This window comes from Phodopus roborovskii, unplaced genomic scaffold (assembly GCF_943737965.1).
Source record: "Phodopus roborovskii unplaced genomic scaffold, PHOROB, whole genome shotgun sequence".
Lineage (NCBI taxonomy): Eukaryota > Metazoa > Chordata > Mammalia > Rodentia > Cricetidae > Phodopus > Phodopus roborovskii.
The window spans coordinates 24,199,153-24,216,556 of record NW_026126563.1 but is presented as its reverse complement, the minus strand read 5'-3'; the positions used below and the strand labels follow the sequence as shown (position 1 = coordinate 24,216,556).

Here is a 17,404-nt window from a genome sequence, read left to right as displayed (position 1 = left end):
AAGGGTAACTGCTTTTAATTGTTCTAAAATTACAGGTATTACCTTTCTCTTGTAAACACATCCTTGCATAATCACTGGCTTGCAGGAGTAATAGTCAGTGAGTTTCTGGTGGTCTAAAGGACTTGCCAAGTTAAATTCCTTCCACGCACACATACAGTTCCTTTTTTTCTTTTGGTAGTCTTAGACTAATTGCATAGCACCTCCGTGGCCCACTTCTCTCTGATCTACATAGATCTAGTCTTTCAAAGGTGAAAACAATGTCTCTCAGACAAATTGCACAGCTCATGTAATACCCACAACCATCTCTGAAGGGAAATCAAGACATCTGGGTCCTCTGGAAGAGAAACTAGTGTTCTTAATGGCTGAGCCATCTCTCCAGCCCCAGAAGAAATGTATATGGCATCTATGGGAATTATACAGGAGGTGGCATAATAATAAAAACAAAACATCATCTAAAATGAAATACCTGCTTAATAAGTAGTATGGCCCACAGAGAAACTAATCTTCTAAAGGAAAATTCTTCAGGTTATGCTTTTACTTACACTTTTTAACCATTCTTTATTTTCCTTTATTTCCTTTATTTCTTTTATTTCTTTATTTTATTATTTATTCATTTGGTCTTGTTGTTGTGTTTGTTTGCTTGCTTGTTCACTTTTTTTGAGACAAGGATTCTTTGTGTAGCCCTGGCTGTCTTAGAACTTGCTCAATAGATCAGACTGGCCTTGAACTCACAGAGATTCATCTGTTCCTGACTCCTGAGTGCTGGGATTAAAGGCTCATTACTTATTTTGAGATAGGGTTTCACATAGTCCTCAAATTCACTGTATAGCTGAGTGTGACTTTGAACTCCTGATTCTCCCGCCTTAACCTACCAAGTGCTAGGATTACAGACATACATGAGCACCACCGGCCTCCTGCAACCACTCAATGCAACTGATTTTCAAAGGTGAGCAAAGAGAGGTAACATCATGGCCCAGACTCACCTGGCCTCTTGTGGGGATGAGAAGGATGGCACAGACGATGGGGACACACTAGGTCCAGAAGAGGGTCCAGAGGAGGGCAAAGAGTTGTTGCTGAAGTTGCTGTATCTAAAAAGCATAGAGGTTTGGATTGGAGACAAAAGAAGTAAATAATAAGTATAAATAAAGTTTATAAATAAGATTTAGCAAACCATTTAGCTTTTTGCAAGAAAAGTATTATTGATGATTCTATTGTAAATCATGATTATTTAAACTACAGAGATTTACTAAGTATTGCATTTTGATAAGTCTTCATTAAAGAGGTTTCCCAAACTCCAAAACCCACTGGGTGGGAGGATTCATAACAAAGGGTTTCAGAAGAACCATCACATCTATTATTTTGTAAATGCACATTAAAATTAATTGTGAGCATAAATCAAGAATCCAAAATGTGTTCATCTGAACTACGATGATCTTTATTGCTACTTGTGATGGTGCAATTAGAAAACCATTGAAGGCCTGTGGAAATAACATCTGTCCAACAAAAGAAACATTGCACATTTTGCCGCAGGTCGTTTTGACTCCATCGTGTTCCTTTCCTATAATCCCACGGTGTGTCTATTTCCAGGCCCTCTGGACTACCTTACTGCTTAGAGATGATGGCATCTATGGTTTCATCCAACACTTATCCTGACTGAAAGCTGCAGTGGTTACAATAAAGCGAACTTTGATCTTTTCCCAGCCATCTCTATTAAACAGACATCAGGATTTGTAGAATTCTGGAGTTTCCTGCAGGAGGAACATCCTTCAGCAGTTTCTTCCACATAGCTGTCATCACTGAGGGCGGCTCCCAGGAAACAAATCACCATCTGAAGCCTCACATAGAGCTGCTGTACAAGTAAGGTGGCGTCCTTCCCTAAATTCTTGTCATAGGTGAGGCCAATTCATTCCTTAAACTATTGATGGACACTGTGTTAGGATGCACTGGATCCTGATAGTGACCATAATGAACACATACAAAGATCTTCTTGGACATGAAAAGTATAGGGTGAACTCCCAACAGCACAGACCAGTACTTTGGAAAAGCCCCCCAATGAGATCTTAGCACCAGAAAACAATTTTAACATTTCTAATGTTTACATGAGAAAATATCACATAGGAAAATGCTCGATGGTATATTATTTAGCAGGTGGTAATAGTACAACCAGGCTTGAGACAGAATAGTCAAGGAAGAATGGATTCTTATTCACTGATAGTTCACTGATACTGCAACCATAAAAGCTGACCAAGTTTATAACTGGCATCATGGGAAATATTGATAAGTGGGTTGGATGGAAACACCAAGACATAATATAGTTTAATCACAATCTAAAAATAATATTCTAAAAAGAAAAAATCAAATTTAAAAAAGTCTGTTCAAGGTTCATCTATTTTTTTAAAAAGTTGGAGATGGATAGAAATGTTCAAGTTTTAATAATAAATTAGTACAATAGAAAATATTCATATCCCCCTACTCTAATTCTGCACTTCTAACTTGGCAGCTTGGCCATTGCTTCATCAATCTGTGTGTTATCACACTCAGAAATAGGCCCTCCCCATCAAGACTCAGAGCACAGGGCTGGCCTTTTCCATTAATATGTCACAGTTCTTGGTTTTGGGAGACTTGATCCCCTTCCTCTCCCTCCCCCAACTCCTCCAAGGACATACTGAGATTGAACCTGGGGCTTTACAAATGTTATGTGAATACTCTAACACTAAGCTGTATCCTTAGACCTTTTGTCATTTCTTATTTTGAGACAAGGTCTTCCTAACTTTCCCAGGCTGGCCTTGAACTCATGTAGAGCCCAAACTGGTATTGAACCTGTGGTTCTCTAGAGTAGCTGGGATTTCAGGATTTTTCTCATTTCTTTAAAAATTCACATTTTCATGTCTAGTAGGTTAATTGCATCTCCAGGTCAGCACTGGTTTAATTTTTCAGAAGGACTCACAAGCCATAGACCATGGAGAAGGCAAAAAAAGCAAGGAATGAAGTTGAGGACAGGGCATTAACTGATGCCATGGAAAGGGGAGGCAGAAACAGGGTAACTAGAGCTGAGCAGAGCCAGATGCTGCCACCACACAGGATCCCAGCTTGGCCATCCACCAGTTGCCTGGACACTGGCTTGTTACCCTTGCCACTGAAGCTGCATGAGGACATCCTGCTGAATGTTTTCACAGGATCATGTTGCCGAAATTATGTTTAAATGACGTTATGGAAATAAACCATGTACAATGTGTTTTCCCCTCCTTTGGTTTTCCTAATGGCCAAGTAATTAATTCAAATGCCTCAGAGCCTACCCATTTTTTGCTTCTCAATTTCAGCCAAACTTACTGGATCATAATTCACTGTTCAGCATTTTTGTGTGTGAGGCAGGGAGGATTCATTATAATGACTAATGGGTTGGCCCCTGTTACAATCTATTCAATTGCACTTAGCTACCAAGTGGCCATTCAGACCCACAAAAACCACGGCAACTGGACATCAGAAAGTCAACCCCCACCAACAATAGTGAGAACCTCATCAGACAAATGGCCAGCTTTGCTTAGTTAAAACAAGGCAATCTTCACTCTTAACCATGTGACTGTGTTTCACAACACACACACACACACACACACACACACACACACACAGAGAGAGAGAGAGAGAGAGAGAGAGAGAGAGAGAGAGAGAGTCAGTTGGGTAATTTACAGGTTCCTGTTATTCTCATTTCCAAGGACTATATGTACTAGTGAAGCTTAGAAGAACCAAGGATCCAGAAAAGAACCTTCAGGTGCTGACATCATTCCCAGGAAGTAGAGAATTACCACAACAGGCTGATCCCTTACTGGGAAAGCTGAGGTTGCCAGTAACATCTTCCAGTCCAAGCCAGCTAGATCTTAACTTACAGATATTCTCTGGGAGGGTAGCTAGCTCATTCATGCTGGGCTCACTGGATAAAAACTGTGTGAAAGACTACAACAACGTCAGGATTTTGGACTTGGGAGAGACCTAGGGGGAACCCAGAGTTCTGAACAAGAACTAGATCTCAAATGTGTTCTAAGTATGGCTTATTCTTTAGCTGGCTCCACCTGAGCTCCTCTAATGGCCATCTTCTCCAGCCAGCCTCTCTTCCCACCATGGCCTCCCGCTTTTAGAAAGGAGAAGAAATACCCTCCTGCAGGCTGAATCCATGTGTGCCTAGCTGTGATGGCTTGAAATAAAATGGCCCCCACAGGGAGTGGCACTATTAAGAGGTGTGGCCTTGTTGGAGGAAGTGTGTCACTAGAGGGGTGGGCTTTGAGGTCTTCTATGCTCAAGCTATGCAAGATGACATTGATTACTTCCTGTTGCCTCTAGATCAAGATATAGGCCTTTCAGTTCCTTCTCCAGTATCATGTCTGCCTGCATGCCACCATGGCCCACCATGATGATAAAGACTGAACCTCTGAAACTGTAAGCCACCCCCAATTAAATGTTTTCCTTTGTAAGAGTTTCAATGGGATCATGGTATTTCATCACAGCAACAGAAACCCTAACTAAGACACTGGCAAATCTTAGAGGAGCAAATGAAAGGAATACTTCAAGGATTTTTAAGATTGTATGTAACCCAAAGGGGTTGCCAGTCAGAAATTAACTCTTCAGCTAGCAGATGGGAAGCCTGATTATCCTGGAAGACTGGTCACTTCGTGGTCAAAGACTTCTTGGTCAAGCTTTATAAGGCTTTATTTAGAACAAAGTTAAAATTCTTGCCAATCACTGAGGCTTAGAGGTCCCCACATCACGGACTGTGGTGAACACTTTACCCTTGTTGAAAAGACTCTGTCTGAAGACTCTTGACAGAGGTATTGTAAGCTCAGAAGAAGAGAAACAGGGCTATAGGGGGACAACTTACAGAAGAGAACCTGACTCTGGGACAAGCTTCCTGGTGCTGTGATCACCCCTTGCATGTACTCGGGCCAAGTTGCTCAGTCTCTCAGCCTCAGGTTCCTTACCATAAGTAGGAGGTAGTGATAGAACCTGTTTCTTAAGAACCAAGTGAGACTTGGAAGTTTCAACTTCATGGGAAACAGAGAGCCTGGCTCATAACAAATGCTTAGTAAAATTTGTTCTCTTATTATTATTCTAAGAGGGTGAGAGTTACAATAACCAATGACTGTGAATAAGGTTTGCGGAAATACAAGATTTTAGATATATTGTATTAAATGAGATTAGGATGGATTTTACCCATCTAGTTTATTAACTTCAAAGGCAATCATTTGGAGCTGGTGAGATGGTTCAATGTGTTAAGGCACTTGCTGCTAAGACTACTGACCTAAGTCTGATCTCCAGGGCTCACAGGAAAGACAGAACTGGTGCCCACAAGTTTCCCTTTGATCTTCCACCCCCCCCCAGTAAATAAATTTTATATATATATATATATATATATATATATATATATATTAAGCAGCAGTCCAGACTGGAGCAACAGTAGAGGCCCTTAGTTATATGGCAGGGAAACGATAGTTAAACTTTCCGTGTGGAGTCTGGCTTTGCATATCTCCCTCTGATCTACCACTAAGACAGTCTCTTATTACAATACTTGAATGTTCATAAATACATAATGTGAGCATCTTAAGATTCCAGGCATTGGTTCAAAATACAATTCTGTGACATTAACAGCCTTTGGAAACACAAATGCATATATTGGAAAGCAAAGCAGGAAAAGATAAAGCAAGTGCAGATAGAATGCCCACTTATTAGAAGGGAAAGACCAGACGTTAAACTCTGTAGCACAGAGCAGTGGGAAGGGCTGAAGGAGATGTGGAAGGAGAGAGTAGCACTCTGGCCATGCTGCAGGCACAGGGTCCAGCGCTTGCCTCAGCTTGAAGGCCAGAAATACCATGCTGGATGATGGGGTAGACACACAGATCCCAATAGACTGTAGTTTAAAAACCTATTATTAGTAGTTGCATTAAAACCACAGCTCTCCTTAGTTCACACAGGTGACTGTCTTCTTTTTCATCTCACTATTCATATTAAGTCCGTTGTCAGAGAGTTAGTTGACCCACAGTGGCTTCTGTATCTAAGTGAATTCATTTGACATAGCAAAAGACAAGCATGGGACACCGGCACTCGGTTGTGTCTTCCTCTCTGGGTTAATCACACGCAGGCCAAACTGCGGGCCAATCTACCTGTTTTCTGTCTGAGAGTCTCCTCCCTTGTCCTTGGTGAGGAGGGGTGAATCTTCGAAGTCATAGGAGAAGAGGTGGAAAGGGCTGTGCAGCACATAGGGCAGCTTGTCTATGCTTGGAGACACCTTTGGTGCGGTGGAGGGCCGAGCAGCCAAGCCAGGGCTGGGAGGTGACAAGAGAGCAGCCCGGCTGGCCTCAGACCCAGAGGTCCCACCAGAGGTCCATGCTGCTGTGCTGGCTGGCGGCCACCTTCCCTGTGAGGTGGGGGGTGCAGAACTCTCCGGAGCAGCATCCTTCCCAGGGGAGCTGTGTCTAGAGGCAGAGCTGGGCTCGCTGTTGGCCAAGAAAGGCCAGGTGGAGAGAAGAACAGAGATTTGAGAGAGGGAGCAAAGGTTAGGAGAAAGAGAAACCTCACTTTGTAGGAACTATGTAGGGGCCACACGTTTCCATGCCTGTTTCATGAGACACAGGAAGTCACTCCTGGCCACCTGAGGGGACGGGTCATCAGAGAGCAAGGGGCATCTCCTAGACAGTGAGCTTCTGGGCACCCAGATGCTCTGGGAGGGTTTTACTGTGCACCACAGGATCTTCTGGGTCCACTGTCTGCACCCTCCCTGTTTCTCTTCAGGTTACTCTGGCTGGCACCAGAAGTTTCACAACTTAAACTTCATCTCTATGTCTTAGTCACAAAAGACCTGTCCTGTTGAAAAGCAAGTGCTTAGGTAGTGGCTTTCAGAGATCTTCCCAATGCAGATACAGATGTGAGAAAATGGAAAGGAAGGAAAATGCCATACCAAAGAGAGGCGACAACATAAGGAAGATGAATTCTGCTGTGGGCTCCTTCAGTCTGGCCTATAGCTACAGTGACATGCTGCCATTTCCAAACAGGACCATCCCAGGGAATGCTACACACACTTAGTAACTTGATTATGTCATGATATAAGATGTAGATACACAAAATTGTCATGTGGCTGTCTTAAATATATGTATGCAGTATTTGTCAATGAAACCCGTTTTAAATAAATAAATAAACACCATTTAGAGGACTGGAGTTACACATTTGAATATGTTAACACATTTTTAATATGAGAACCTATGTAAAATTTCAAAACCATAGGCCCATTTCCCAGGCAACCTGATTGACAGCCATACTATAAGAAGATGATTTGAGAGAAATGGCTACAAAGTCTAAGGTATGTGTAAGGAATCTAGGAGGAGTTTACTGTGCCCTGTGGGCTCTTCTGTGCCCACTTCCTGTGCCCTCCTTGTTTCTCTTTGGGGTACACTGAGCAAGGACAGAACGTGTTCAGGGATCTCTACAAAAGCTCTCCTTATGTGGCTTGTGCGCAGGGATGTGAGGGCTTGCCCTCGTGAGCTGTTAAAGGACAGGCGATCATGAAGAAGCGGTGGCAGCAAATGGTCTGTGAGAAAGGACCCTCTGGCTCTTGGTATGAGCCTAGGCGGGTCCAGCCCTCAGTACCTGTCCTTGCCCTGACATTGGGCATCGTCCTCTCTCTCCTCCTCTGAATTGGGCTCCGTGATTGGCTGTTCTTCTTCTTCCTCCTCCTCATCCCTGAGACAGGACCAGGAAAAAAAGAAACACACAGAAACAAGATGGAAAAGCGAGATGGGCGTTGCAAACAGGACACCAAAGCACAGAAAGCCAGCTGGGTGGAAGGAGAAGGCCTCGTAGTCCATGAGGATAGTCCAGATGGTTCTAAGGGAACTTCAGCGTGGGGAGGAGATGACACAGCCTAGGAGAGGACTTCTTTGTCATCATAGTTGGATGCCATTATCCTGAACCCTCCATGTATGATTCTGAGAAACTCCTGCCTTGGGAGGACCTTCTTTGAGGGTTATCCCACCTCACAAATCACCTAGTCAATATTCTTGTGGCAACCACAGAGTTTGCATCACTGAGGGGCTGACCAATCTAGAGTTGTCTAGCCTTTATGGTGGCACATGGTTCTAAATGAATACTCCCTCTGTTTCAGTGAGTGTTCCAGGAACTCATCCCCTACCTGAAGAATGTGTTCAGCACCACCTCTGGGATTTCTCCTAGTCTATTCAGGGATTGATTCCCTCTGGGGATATTTTGGGTCTGGAGTTATCTGTAACTTCTGATGGAGGACGATTAACTACTTCCCTACTCCTCCACAAGGAACGTCCAATTGTTGGGCGTGTTGTTGTAGCACTCAAGAGTCAAAGGCAAGTTCAAGGCCAACCTGGTCCATATAATGAGCTACCGGCCAGACAGAGCTATATTAAGACACTGTCTGAAAGAAAACTATCCCATCAAAATATACACAGAAGAGCCAAGATGAGGAGAGAGGGAAGCAGTCCTCTGATGACTTTAACACCTGTATCCAACAGCTCTCCCTGATGGAAGATGCTGTGCATCTAAATGAACCCCAGCAGCCTCTGCTTTGAACTCTTCTTCCCCAGCTGATGGTGCTATCTGGGGAAGCCAGGCTTGCTTAGTAGGTAGATCAAGACCGTGGCTTTGGGAGGTAGAACCCAGGTCCTGGTTCCTACCACACTTACTGCATCCCCATCTGCAGTGGTGTGAAAAGCTCCCCTTTCTCTTCACACAACATGGAATTATTATTATCATTATAATTAGTTCCTTTGACTCTTTCCTCGATATGTTGTTTTTGAACTAACTTTGTGAGGTCTTTTTATGAACCAAATTCTTAGTAAGATCAAGTTCATCTTTGGTGCCTAGTGGTTTATTTATTTTTTGTATGTTTTTTTTCCTTTTTCTTATATCAAGCATTCATTTTGCAAGTATATTCTATCCATTTGTTAAGATGATCATATGGTCCCCCCCCCTTTTTTGCAAAAAAAAAAAAAAAAAGTAATAAACTGAAAAGGCTGGTATTTTAAAACCACTAAGCCAAGCTTGCATCCCATAAACTTCACTCTGTTGCAATGCATTAGTGACTGATCAGATATTGGCAGGAAGAAAGATCAGAGAACTGACATAGTCACATTTATGGACTGTGTCTCAGTCCCTGTGTTAGGAGCCTCTGTCGCAAAGACTGAGACTGATGGACAGCAGGGCATCAGCCTTCCTTCAGTGCCAAAGGCCCAGACAAGCAGAGCCCATTTGCCCTGCCAAGCTTGCATAGCCTCACACTCCAGAACTCACCACTGGTTCTTTTTTCCTTCACCTTTCCAAGCTCACAGCACCACACTCACTACCCATAATCGCTAGCTAGAGGTCATCATCCCTTGGCTTGAGGGAGAGTTTGCTGGAGATGTGATTTCTGCTCTACATTGAATCCCATCTGTCTTGCCAATCCATGGGCTTCTTCTTTGCAACAACTGAGCCTCTCCTGATTCCATGCACACTCCCAGGTAGAGGCAGGGAGGTTCTGAAGCCAGGCTGCCTACTTTTGCTCTTTTCTTTGACCACTTCTGAGCAATGCCAACTGTGGACCTCAATTACCATGTTCGTATGTGTAGTGATAGTAACTGCCTCCTAAGAGAGTGTGTTGTCAATGAAAAACACATTGAAAAGTTCTGAGTACAGTAAACAGCTTAGATGCTGTGCATCTAAATGAACCCCAGCAGCCTCTGCTTTGAACTCTTCTTCCCCAGCTGATGGTGCTATCTGGGGAAGCCATCATTGCTATCAACATCAATGGCATCAACACCATCATCACCATCTCTTCTTCTTTCTCCTACTCCTCTCTTTTATCTTCCTCCTGGCCCTCTTAGGAGAACTCTAACCTCCCTACTGATGAAGACTCAGAGCTGTTAGATTACCACAGGAAGGAAGCACAATACACCACAGTTTCTTCCCTACTACAGCAGCAAGCTCCCATCATTGTTGGCTCTGTCCTTTGATTTTTCTCTCCCTGACATTTGAAGATGACTACCCTAGCATAAATGCCACGCTGCATTCTTAAATTCCACAAGCAACCATCACATATTACACAAGTGATGTAGCCTTGCAATCACAGTGGCAGAGCAGGACTAAAGGCACTGAGAGGCCCACTCCTGTGGGAGAAGCACCGGCCTTGTCCCATGATGTCACAGGGTAGAGAAGGAAACATGTCTCCCCTGGCCTTGGACTACCCATGCTGATTTGATTTAGTTTTATTAAGCCTTTGATAAAATAAGCAAACCAAATTATTTCCATGTTAATAATGTTAAAGGCTGAAGAGAGGATCCAGATCACTTAGCTTTTTCCAAGCTGTCTTTTCTCCTCAAGCATGACTATTCATGGTTGATCCTATTCTGCTGAGGGATTCTGGGTGTTTGGCCTCTAGCTTTCAAATGCTTCTATGGGGACATTTATTGGGTTTTGCTTTAAAACAATGTCTGTCTCACTCTATATGCCAGGGTGGTCTTGAACTGGTGACAATCATCCACCCTCAGCTTCCCAGGGACTGGGATTATTACTGTGAGCCACCACACACACCTTGATTTTTCCTTGGTTTCAACTGATGAGGAATTAACTCACAGGCACAGCTTGCATTTTCCTTTATACAAAAAATAATCCCAGATTTATGTTCACCTCACCTCCACCCATGTTGGAAAAGCCAGGGGTCCACAGCCTGTTCAGTTCTGTAGGACATACTTTCCACCATAGTCAATTTAACTTTCCCAAATTTGCATCTCAGGATAATGGCATGTCTCTTAGATTCCAAAAGCTCAGAGAGGATAATGAATGTTGCCATTCAAAAGCACAGCACAAACATTCACTACAAAGGTGAACAAAAACAGATGAACTCATTTAGGAAGGTACATACCAGGTGTGCATGTATGAAAATGGCATGACGAACTCTCTCATTTTGTATGTCAACTAAAGGGAATTGTGCATTAACTATACAGCTAAAGGTACAAAGTGTAACTATCAAAGTGGGTAAAATTGTCATAGCTGGTGAAGTCCTATAAAATTCTGTTTTAACCTCTAAGTTGGGGAGTTATATATTAACACCACAGTGAGACACCATTTCATTTCTATCATGCAAAATTGTCTGACATACTACATGTGGAGAAGAGTGCAGGCTGCCTCTGTCCTTTGTATTCCTGATAGAAAGGTGAAGGGCTAGGCACTTCAACATTGTACTTAGAACTATCCTGTAAACACACTTATGTCCTAGCAAAAAGTCTGTACTCTCGGGGAGACATTCTGAACCAAGATGACCCCACTCAACCCAAAGGACACTTTGTCCATCCCACCTGTGTGGATGGGGAGATACTGGCACCTAGTGGGCAGAAGTAAAGGACAATCCCCAATATGGAACATTAGGTTCAAGATGGCCACAGTGCCCAAGTTAAAGATCCTTCCCTCAGGGTACTCACATTTTTAACACAAGAAAGAACCCAGTAATGCTCTCAGCAGCATTGTGTGTAACTGTCCCAAAACTGGAAATGACCAAAGTTCCACGAAGAGAAAAAAGAATGACTATACTATGATAACGTCCATATATGAAAAATAAACAAGATACAGCATCCCACGATGAACCCATTAGAAGCATGCTGCTCACTGAGGAAAAAAAGCTGGAAGAGTAGTATACCACATGGCACATATTTTTATCAGTTAAAAAAAAGCAAATTTGAATAATACATTGCTTAGTTACACACATTTGTTATAATCTGTCATCATTATGGAAAACCCAAAAGACGATGAAAAATGTATAGCTAAGCCTGTCACCCCAGGCCTAAGGATTCTAGAGCAATGGGCATGCAGATAGATGTCAGTTAGGAGTGACATCCATGCCAGCATCAAGTGAGTCCAAATGAGATAGGTACATAGCCCACTACACCTGCAGATGACAATGCCATGTCACAATGTGATGACAAAACCTTGGGAACCAAGGATGACAACTAGTCTAGTTCCATACAAGTGAGACAACTTATATCATAATTAGATGAAGAACGTTTCATTGAAATGCTTTGCTGAGCTTAAGACAAAAAGTGCCCCCATGGCTCTACATTAGCAAATGCTTAAACTGTAGTTTCCACTCCGTCTCTCTGTGACTCAAGATTTCTGTTAACACTAGGGTTGTTTCTCGGATACCCGGGGCCCAAACTTGAAGATTTCCAATTAGTGTTCTTAATCAGTTACGACAAATATCTGACCAAGTGCAGTGGTGATGTCATTTAAAAACAAGAGTTTTGCCATCTGCCAAATGAAATAAAAGTTCCCTCAAAAGATCTACACCAGCCAAGTGAATGAAAGACATCTGACAGAGTCCAGCTGCTGCTCTAACGTTTCCATGGTGACAACCCAAAGTTAGACAGGAAAGTATTTATTGTCCCTGCAACACGCATCACTCAGAAAGATCATGGAGCACAGTGCAGGAACCCCAAATATACCTAAGAAGCTGGCTGACTAGCTGGAATCTAAAGGCAAAAGCCTTTATTGGAGTCAAACACTAATGATTCCAGCACATTCCTGTTGAAAAAAATAGGGTCTTGTAGTCTGGCTAAATTCAGTCTGTAGAGTATAAGCATCAACAGGAAGAAACACAATCAGTAGCTGTGGCCGCAGATCAGCTCAGGTATAAACAGAGAAATCCAGTGAGAGCAAAAGGACAGGGGCCTATTTCCTTTTGCATATACTTTGATTTTATGTTACTAAAAGACATTTCTCTTAGCCATTGTCGCTAGTCCATTGTTTCAAATGCACATGAGGAGTCTAAGAGACTAACCCAAAGGAGAAAGATGGCAGTTTTTCCAAATGCGTCTAGGAGGCAGCAAGCAGGGTCCCAGGCTGCTAGCCTTAGAGGACCTTTCCCAGGTACAGCTTCAATCAATCTAAAACGTTGGTGCACACAGAACTCACTCTCCTATCATACCTAAAAGAATGAGTCACAGCCGAATGGGAACCTCTATTTCTGGCCCGTGTCACTGAGGGAATGAAACACATGGCCACGATGCCTCCTTCTACCAATCGTGATCTGACATGGACAAGCCAGCTTCTAAGTCAAACACAGGTGGAGCATTTCACTTGAAAGTGTAAACTCTGAAACCCCCAAAACCTGAAACTTTCTGAGCACTGGTAACTCATTCTGAATGGAAAGGCCAAACCTGACCTCATGTGATAGATTAAAATCAGAACACAGGCACTAAAATTGCCTTCATGCTAGGTGTATGTGGCAGACACAAAACATAAGCGAGCTTCATGCTTAGGCTTGGGTCAGATGCCTAAGGCATATATTCTCAAAGCATTATGGGTAAGGATAGGCAGTCACTCTAATGGCATTCTCCTGGGCTTTCTACTGTCTCAGGTTTTCCAACAGTAAGGAATGTATTTAGGAGGCATGAACTTACTCTGGCTCTTGGATATGAACAAGACAGGCTATTGTGTGTTTAGAAGCAGATGTAAAGTGTAACTACCACAAGGTGCTTTGGAGCTTCAGTGTGTGGTATGATCAGTTCAATTTGAGACCCTGTTTGATTCTACAACTAATTGGCTTTCACATGCTTTGATTTAAAATTCCATAATCAACTTTTAATATGGTAATCGTGTAGATTGGTGTGTAGAGATAAACCCTAAATCCTGCATTTCAGCCAGGCTTATTCCCAGCAACCTCATTTCTGTTTTCTATCCCCAGTCATGCCCACAAAATTGCCAGCAGTAACCACTGGAGTTGTGTGGCTAGCATTTGTTTTCTCCATTATTGCCCATCCGCTGGTGGAAATATCCACAAGAAACGAATTATTCATAAAGGAGGTAACAGGATGATTTAAAAAAAAAAAAAAGCAAGAGGCAGAACTATCTACGGAGATTAACACCTATGAATTGAAGTTCCATAGGAAGAGATGTGTGGGGGGAGGGGGAGAGATGGAGAGGGCAAAAGGGCAAGAAAGGGAAGGAAGAGGGGTGGGGGAGACAGATACAAAGGGACAGAAGTCACACCTCTGTTAAAGAGGCTACAAGGCCAAATGAGTGAACTTCAAGATTATGAACAGGTAAAATGTTGCAGACAAGAGCCAAATTATCTTAAACAATTTTCAGTCCCTTTGAAAGCTATGTACTATCCACCTTGGGTCTTGTGGTCATCACAACCTTTCAATGTATTCTTCGCAGACCAATAAAGATTATACCAACCTCAAAGCTAATTTGTCACCAGATAGCATCTGAAGCCAGTAACAGTTTACCCTTTCCACCAATATCTTTAATGAACACTTTGATTTATGACTTTCTTGGTGCTGTGACTAATAAAATCTCACACAACTACTTTCATGGAGGAACATAGCATTTGGGGGAATATAAAGCTATGTTCGTGGACCATGGTCATTCATATTTGGCTCCAGAATGATCTATCATACAGTCTTTGCTATGAGAACTGTTTTTGTGTTGACATCAAGGACTTCTTGATGCTTAATCTCAATTTTCTTCTTGATTAGAATGAGGCCCACCTCTGGTTGTGTGTGTTAAGAGTATTTCCAGAGAAAATTAGCTGAATGGGGAATACCCACATTCTGTAAGCTAGTGGTTCATAGCTAAATGGGGAAGACCCTCCCTGGGCGTGTGTGAAACCACCCTATAAGCTAGAGGCTAAGATGGGATAAAAAGTTGGGAAAGAGAAAAGTCTACAAGTGAAGACATTTTCTCTTTGCTTCCTGTTCATTCATGAGCTGAGCTGCTCTGCTCTATCACACACTCAGCCATGAAGGATAGAACCCTCTGAAACCATGAGCCTAAGTCTTCCCTCCTTAAATGGTTTTGGCATATGTATGTGTGTGTGTATGTATGTATGTATGTATGTATGTCACCCCAAATATACTACAAAACCATGCATTGTCTCTCACCAGACTCCTTACTGCTTTTACATTTTTTACACACTCTGTGTCTACTCAAACCCTTGTTGACTTTGTCATAGGCTCACTGCCCTACTGCCTAATCCTGGAACATGTCATAACTCTTCATCACTGTTTGTATAGTTGATTTTACTGGGAATATTTTTCCCTTCATTGCATATCTGATGTGGGACATCATTTCTTTCAGATCTGGGCTCTGTTATCCTAATTTCTTTTTTTTTATTTTATTAAATCTTATTTTACATACCAATCCAGTTCCTTCTCCCTCCCATCCTCCCATTCCCCTCACCATCCCTTCATCCCACCCCACATCCACTCCTCAGGTAGGGTGAGGCCTCCCATGGGGGATCATCAAAGTCTGTCACATCATTTGGGGCAGGACCTAGCCCCCCACCCCCACCCCTGCCCGTGTATCTAGGCTGTGGCTCAGATGTTTTGCCATAGCAATAAAAAATTGACAGAGAACTCAATGCATGTTGATAAGTCTCACTGGGCCTTGCACATAGTTCTCACTTTGACTCAAATAGGGTTAAGCTCATTCTAGTATTGAAGCAACTCCTGGGAGATCAAGTGACAAGGCTACCAAGTCCCCCAACATATGTCTTTAAATCCCCATGATTCTCCAAGAGCAATGGCCACCCCAGCCCTAGTGGTTCACACCCTTGAGAGATCTCAGTCTTGCTTTTGTAAATTGTATCTAGGGTTGGGCTTGGACATGGGATATTAAAGGGGTCAGAAACATTGCCCTAGGTCCAATATACCCCTGTTCTCCAGCAGTTTTGTCTCAATAGCTTTCACCTGGTCTCCTCTTTTTACTCTTCTTTACCTCCAATACAATCCCTATCAGGCAGATAGGCATTGCATCCAATATGCCATGGCTAGCATGGCTAAACTCACATGCCAAATAATTACCAGACTACATGTTACGAATTCTAAGGCCTTGCATGACTTAGCCTGCTTACCATATGAGCTCATCTCCTGCCATCTCTTTCTCCTTCCATGTTCTGCAATCTTGCCTCTCTAGCTGCCTAGAGCCTTCTTCTCCATTTCCTAGTAGACACGGTGTTCCTATGATCTGAAGAGATCTTCCCATTCTAACTCAAGACTCATCCCTTCTTACCCTTTCTTGGACCACTTCTATCCCACTATTCTCTTCTCTAAAAGAATTTTTACTTTAATATTTAATTTTAGGATTTGTTTCTTATTACTATTTAAAAATTGTTTATTAAGACTGTCTCGTGGACCAAGGCACAAAATCATTAGAATGCTTCTTCTTTTCTAAGTAGGGAAGCCTGTGATTTAGGAGTACCATGGCAACTTAATCAGAAGAGCAGACAATCACACTGAACACAAAACACCTGCCGATGTTACAAGATTGCAGCCTGGAACTCTTGAGAGACTTTGAGTACAATTTACATTATTTTGAGAATATAATAGTAGTAAAAAAAAAAAAAGGTAAGTCTTCTTTTTATCAGATATACTGTTATGAATTTAGTGAATGAACTCCTGGACTAAAAAGAAATTGAAGTTGGGTGTGGTGGAGCACACTTGTTCCAGGAGTGAATTGGGAGGCAGCGGCAGAAGAATCAAGGTTCAAAAATAAAGAATCAAAAGGCCAGTTTTGACTCCAGGAGTTGTAGCTTCAAACAAACAAAAACAATGAAGCATCATCTGCAAATGTTATACACCTGATGACTGGTAAGTGTGCTGGTGTTTCTGATGTCAATCATTTCTTGTAACTGGTGCCTACCCCCATCATGCAACCTTCCACGGTACATAGGTAGCTGTCCCTTATAACAGTGGTTCTTTGCTGTCACCAGTGATATTGCAATGGCCACCCCTGCACTTCAAGTTCTCCCTGAGAGCCCATGCCTGTTTCCGCCTCTTCCTCTTCCACACAGCTAATTGTTCCCCTTCCAAAGCCACCTGTGTGTATTGCTGCCACATTCATTTGCACACTGTCTTATGAAAGTTTGACCTTTGTAATGGTCATAGTTTCAAATCGTAGAATATGTAGGTTGGTAAAGAAGGAATAGAGTAATAAGTGTGTATGATTTGTGCCTGTTGATAAAAGGTGCCAATATTCTTAGCTCACCAAACTGGGTCAGTCACTAAAGGCAACACTCAGAATGTGCACTGCTACTAAGTCTATTACCGCAAAGCTGCTCAGGCAAAGCAAGCAGTTTGGGTTTCACCAGTGGAGGTGCTTTGCTCATCTACTTGGCTGTGAACAAGTCCTAAAGCAAACAATATTAGGTCAGAGGCAATTGATAATTTTCTTCTTCTGATGTCATGATTCTAAGTATTCCTCCCTCAACTGTGAAGAAAAATTTGCAAAGCTGGCTATAAATTTGAGAAACATATAAAAAGAAAATGGCTTCTAGATTCCTACAAGCATTTGCTTCCCCTTTAGGAGGCCTGTCCATGGCACGCAGCCATGATACGCTGCCCACTCCCCTGCCTTGCCCTGT

General features: G+C 42.6%; 1 protein-coding gene across 1 annotated transcript in view; it reads right to left on the bottom strand.

The window, feature by feature from the left end:
* Fhod3 (formin homology 2 domain containing 3) overlaps window positions 1–17,404 on the bottom strand; it is a 397,434-nt gene that overhangs the window by 92,636 nt on the left and 287,394 nt on the right. The window contains exons 11-13 of the mRNA XM_051202091.1: window positions 7,630–7,722; window positions 6,150–6,482; window positions 984–1,088 (exon numbers count right to left, since the gene is read on the bottom strand). Of these exons, the coding sequence (XP_051058048.1) occupies window positions 984–1,088; window positions 6,150–6,482; window positions 7,630–7,722 (531 nt within the window). The remainder of the gene's footprint in view (window positions 1–983; window positions 1,089–6,149; window positions 6,483–7,629; window positions 7,723–17,404) is intronic.